The sequence below is a fragment of the Lolium rigidum genome, chromosome 7, assembly GCF_022539505.1.
Source record: "Lolium rigidum isolate FL_2022 chromosome 7, APGP_CSIRO_Lrig_0.1, whole genome shotgun sequence".
In the NCBI taxonomy this organism is placed as follows: Eukaryota; Viridiplantae; Streptophyta; class Magnoliopsida; order Poales; family Poaceae; genus Lolium; species Lolium rigidum.
Genome location: NC_061514.1, coordinates 228,967,962 through 228,973,573, shown reverse-complemented (window position 1 = coordinate 228,973,573; position 5,612 = coordinate 228,967,962). Strand labels below are relative to the sequence as shown.

General features: G+C 40.5%; 1 protein-coding gene across 1 annotated transcript; it reads right to left on the bottom strand.

Annotated features, from left to right (window-relative positions):
* Window positions 1-1,031: 1,031 nt before the first annotated feature.
* On the bottom strand, window positions 1,032-5,260 carry LOC124676933 (probable protein S-acyltransferase 12). The gene is made up of 7 exons (XM_047212943.1): window positions 5,054-5,260; window positions 4,110-4,356; window positions 3,648-3,739; window positions 2,254-2,380; window positions 2,087-2,172; window positions 1,576-1,641; window positions 1,032-1,500 (listed from the first exon to the last, which is right to left on the bottom strand). The coding sequence occupies exons 1-7, from the start codon at window positions 5,258-5,260 to the stop codon at window positions 1,384-1,386; spliced, it is 942 nt and encodes a 313-aa protein (XP_047068899.1). The 3' UTR covers window positions 1,032-1,383.
* Between the last annotated feature and the right edge of the window lie 352 nt (window positions 5,261-5,612).

Below are 5,612 nucleotides of genomic sequence, written 5' to 3'. Positions count from 1 at the left end.
TTTTGAAAATAAACTTGACTTTGTTGAACCAGGAAATCATTGATCGGCTTGAGGGTCGAAAATGGTGGAAGAAGAAGAAGAAGAAGGAGCCACATATGGCTCCAACTCCAACGAGTAATATTTACAAGGATGATATACCTCAGCCACAATGTTACAATACTTATCTCAGGGTGTATGTGGAAAACCTACCTCCTAAGGTGGATAGCTTTCAGCTAAGAAAGTTTTTGAGCAAGTATGGAAAAGTGTCCAACGTTCAGGTGGTGTGTAAGAGAAAGAACAAGAAGTCAACGAAAATTGGGCTCGTGAACATTGCGATGATGGAGAAACGGGCAGATGCGCTCGCTACTCTCAACGGACTGGTCAGTGGCATGCATATGCTAGCTTGTTTAAGTAATTCATTCGCTAATACATCACATGTTTTCCACTAATAATTGTTTACAGATTGATGGATGTATCTTTTGTTTTTCATGCATGTAGGTTTTTAATGGACACACCCTCTATGTGAGGTTGTTGCGGATGTGGAAGGGACGACGCATGCCCCCTGCCGGATCAAATCAGCATAGTCATGGCAATCTTATATGTATTGTTTTGTTGTTATTTTTCTTTATTCTTATGGTGTGGTGGAAGCTTATCTAATTCAGAAAATTGCTTCCATGAAAGAATCTCAAACTCATTCATAATATTCCTCTATTGCTAACCCTCTTTGTCTTTGGGGATGAACAATTTCTTAGATGGCTATATGTGAAGTCTCCCTGCGAAACATAAATACACTACAATTTTATCGTCATGATTCAGTGTTGAGTCAGCTAAAATTCTATTTTGTAGATGGCGATAAAAAAACGTCTTCCCATGGGCTTCCCAGCTACTTGTTTGAACTGATTTTTTTTATAGCATTGTTCAGTCTTTTCAGAAACTTTATCTTCTTTTCACAACTGTTGCATTGATCCTTTCAAATATACCAACACACTACCAGTCTACCAGTGCTTCGCTACGGAGGCACTAACAACAATATCATGAAGCAACCGTCGACGGGGGAGATGAGGAGGTAGGGAGGCACAATGAAGGCCTCTCCGATCCGATTGAGAGCATGAACAATGTAGTACAAATGGAGCGATGTTTCATGTAATACAAAATCATGAGGTCACATCTAATTCTCAGTTGAAATGAGCTTCACTCAGTCACACCCTATGAACAATCCCCACATATGGTGTTTTTGGGCAGATCTTGTTCAAACCAACCAAAGAATGATCATGGTACAGAGTCATTCTGTTCACTAGCTGTGTATAGAAAGAATAAAGATCCTGTACAGAAATATGATTGTTCAATCTACGGGTGAGATGGCCGTATAGACTAGAATATACTGTGGACAGAAACCAGTGGCAATTATAGCACTGCATCAGAACGAGTCGGGAACTCAATGCCTTGAATTGCAGTAATGTTGTGCAGATCCTCGGTGCAGTACATAGGAAGAAACCAGAGCAACTTTTTGGTGCCAAAAACCTACAGCACACAATATTTCAGAAGGTATGCATGGAAGTAGGAAGACCAGGCCAATGAAAATGCCGAGAAAAATACCTGCTCCAAGTTTTGTCTCCGTCCTAGGTCATATTTCCATGAGCGTGAGTTCTTTCGCGCGTACACCTGGAATAAATTTCACCCGTACAAAAGCTCATCATTTGGGCATTCTAACAGAAATATAACTATACGACCAAAATCAAGTCCTAAGCTCGATGATCTGCGGTTCTTGAAGAAAATTTAAGCTGGAACCTAGATTGTAACTATACTCTGTACCAGTAAGTTTAACTACCAAATCAAGGCCATGAAAGGATAGGTTATGAATATGGATACAATGAGGTGTGTGGTATTCTTTGAACAGTGAGACGGTTTCCTCGTATAAGTTACATAGTTAGTTTTATGTAACACAGAAAAAAAATTATGTTGATTGGAAATAGATATTGCATCCAAATTTGCAGATCAACCTGTAACTCAGTATGAATGGAAAAAATGAAGCCTAGCTGTTTAATCGAGGGATTTAGTGAACTGTGACACACAAGGAACCAAACGAATTCACGGTGCACCACCTTACCTCTATAGATGTTGTATTACTCAGAACAAGAGGCATGTTAATGCCTAGGAAACAAAGGAGGCTCAGCGCAAACACTAAGTTAAGAACTGCAAGACAAGCATGCAAGTAGGGTAAGTACAACCGGACAACTTTAATATATGTTTGATGCTTCCATGGACGAGGCTTACCGAAAGCGATAAATAGTATGGCAATATCACTGGCGGAGTTGGAGCGCCTACTTTCATCTTGAAAGTAGGTAATAAAGCTTGGAAGTAGTACTGATATATCTAGCAGAGTCTCGGAGAAAGTATACATCTATAATAGAAAGATAATGCACTTACAAAACAATAAATAACAAGAATTAGGGAAGCTAAAGAAGCAAATAGAGAACACTGTTATCAGACTGTGTATCATAAGGCTTGTTTTGCTTATGCACAATGCTGATCTACAGCTGAAGCCAGCCAGAGCTGGTTTGCCAGCATAGAGAATATGGCACAATGACTGTTATTCTTGGTAAGTCAGCACTTAGTACACAAGACAACCTTGCAGGCTTTTATTTAAACTTATAGATTCTCTAATTGCAGAAAATAAAATTATTCTCAGCATGCAGGAGGAACATTTCTCTGTCTTACTATTTTTTGCAATTCTTGTATATTTGTATCTTTTGCTGGTACCTTCAATTTTTTTTAAAAAAAATACAAATTAGCAAGCCAATGTTCCTGTACATGCAAAATCTGGTGAAAATTTGTGCCTAGACATATCAGATGATATCAGAATAGATAAGGAAATCCTTATTATCAGTAAGGAAAGAGAACACAAATATATGGCTACAAGCCTACAACAGCATGATAACAAGTTCAGAAATGATAACAAGGCAATTGGTGGAATAAATTTGTGCAATGAGCCTGAAAAGGCAAGCCAAATGCTCTAAGATGGTTACAACAAAATGATAAAAAACAAATTGGTGGCACATATTTTGTGCAAGCTTTAAGAATGCTGATATATAATGTTGTGTTACATTTGATGAAAATGCTGTTTGGCCAACACTATTTCTTAGTTATCCTACTATTCAAGCCTGTTTTCTTTATGTTGTTTGCCTAATCTAGCTGAACAAGGTTTAAGTGGTAGGCCCATAAAATTAGTTCAACCACAATTTTTCTTACAGCAGAGATCCACACAACCCGTGAGGCATTGTTTGCACATCAAGTTTATATGAAAAAAGATTTTTGTTCTTACATTAAATTTAGGGCCTAACAATAATCTCAAATCATGCTTGTCTACGGAATGACGAACTTGTATAGCAAAAGTCAGCTTTGCCAAAAAAAAAAAGATACAACAAGTAAATCAGGATATCACTCTGCCATGGTTTTTGTAGAAGGAAAAAAAAATCAGATATAAGAGACTAGCTTTAAAGACATTATATGTGCAAAACATTTCCACTGCATCCTATCCGAACCATACAACTTAAACTCTGTATTGCAAGAGTTAAAACTCTGTATTGCAAGAGTTAACACAAAAAACGTGCTCTGATAAAACTTTTAAATACTATCCAAAATCAATTTCCCAACAAGTCCAATCATACCAGGAAAAGGAGAAAATACTTGTAGTTCCTTGCTCCAACACAATTTACTACCCAAACACAGTGATGATCCATTTTGAGTACACATCTGTCACCTGCATAGTCAAATACATAGGTCAGAATGACAACGTGAAAGAAGGTATAGACGACTTTAACACATTTATAGATAACTCCAAAGGAAAAGCATGCAAGATCCGAGTCATCATCTGAGTCGTGATAACAAGTGAAAATAAGAGCATGCAAACTATGCAAGAACATTCTTGTGTTTTTCACCACTAAAACTTTTTGGCATTTCTGCAGCAGCTTCACATACTACCATTTCTTAATTCATTGGACAGCAACACTAACATAACATCAGATCCAGATCAGGGATGCCGCCAACCATATTGGATGGAAAAAAAAGTTCCCTTTTCAAAACTGTGGCATTTTATATATAAACTGACACCATGAGGACGGCTGACTTACAGACAGAACAATGATGGCAACGTGGAGGTTTGCCATTTTGACAACGAGAGCAATATCTGGGAGTGTGTCCTTGCTCCTCTGAAACGGATAATGGACGATTCACATTATCTGTAGCAAAATAGTTTGATATGGCCATACTGTTGTTCACATCCATACCATCCTCTTCGGCAGCACGCCTCCAGTTTTCAGGTACCGAGCCAGGATCCGTAAAAACAACCATCAAATAGCACCATAGCATCATTGCAAGCTGCAGAAGAAACAAGATCCCTGAAGAAATTTAAGCAAAACAGAGAAAAAACACAATCATGGCCCAATTTTCTCCTTTAAAGAAAATAAAAAGTCCATGAAAGCAAATAATGTAAAGTGGCGCATGCATATGATGAAATAATTCAGTGTAATTGGAACAAACCGACATATTCTTTGGCATACTAACTATGTAGGATAGGAACTACAAAGGTCAATGTTAGATAAAAGATACCTCCCTCCGTTTCATATTAGTTGTCGCATAGTCGGTTGTATCTATACACATTTGATCTATATCGCTATATGGCATATCATCGAATACGGTTTGATCTATATGCTACCAACTAGCTTGACAAGAACATCTGGTAATGACTTGGAGAATGAAATAAATAGTTGAATTAGATTTAACGCATCTCTAATGTTTTAATTCGAATTACATTAATTATTCCACCTGAATTGAGATCCATAATATACAACCTTGTAGTTCAAAATTGCAATGTGTATGTGCCTGATGGCTCTAATATTCAACTACATACTGTGTAGCCCAAAGCAGCCAAGGAACGGCAATGCAAAATTTGGCAAATGAGAAGGTCGAGACTGAGGAAAATCGGAGAGTGTTGCTTCTACATCGCACCACATGAAAAATTCGTGGAGGCAGACTAAATTTAGTTGGTAAGAGAGACATGGTTGCGGGAGTTTACAAGCAGGTGGAAGGCGGCAAGGATGGTAGCCGCGGCCGCCACGGAGCCTCGGCCGCCCCCGTGCAGGAGTATCGGGCCCCAGGCGGAGACGACGACGGCGTAGTAGGAGGCAGCGACGATGGCGGCGACGAGCGCCAGCATGAGGTACCCCAGAAACCGAAGCCCCGCGCACGCGCGGAAGGGGTTCACGCGCCGCAGGCACTCCATCCCGTCTGGCCCGACACCGGCGAAGCGCGGCCGGCGAGGCGGGCCGGGGGATTTGTCGGTGGCGGCGCTGCGTGCGCTGCGGGGTTTGGTGCGTCACTGACTCCCTGGGGCCCGGAGGCTGGAGCCGCGTGCAAAACTGCCAAGCTGTTACGGCCAACGTTGGTGGGCCTGCATTGTCGGCGCCTCGTGCTTCGGCCTTGAGTTGCAGTCCACAATGTCGCACGGTGGACGTGGCAGTTATTATATTTTGCGAATTTTTTTCGAAACACGGTACAGACGTAGACGCTCACACGTACCCACGTACACTCACCTCTATAAATACACGCACACACTACCTCTATGAATACCTCCG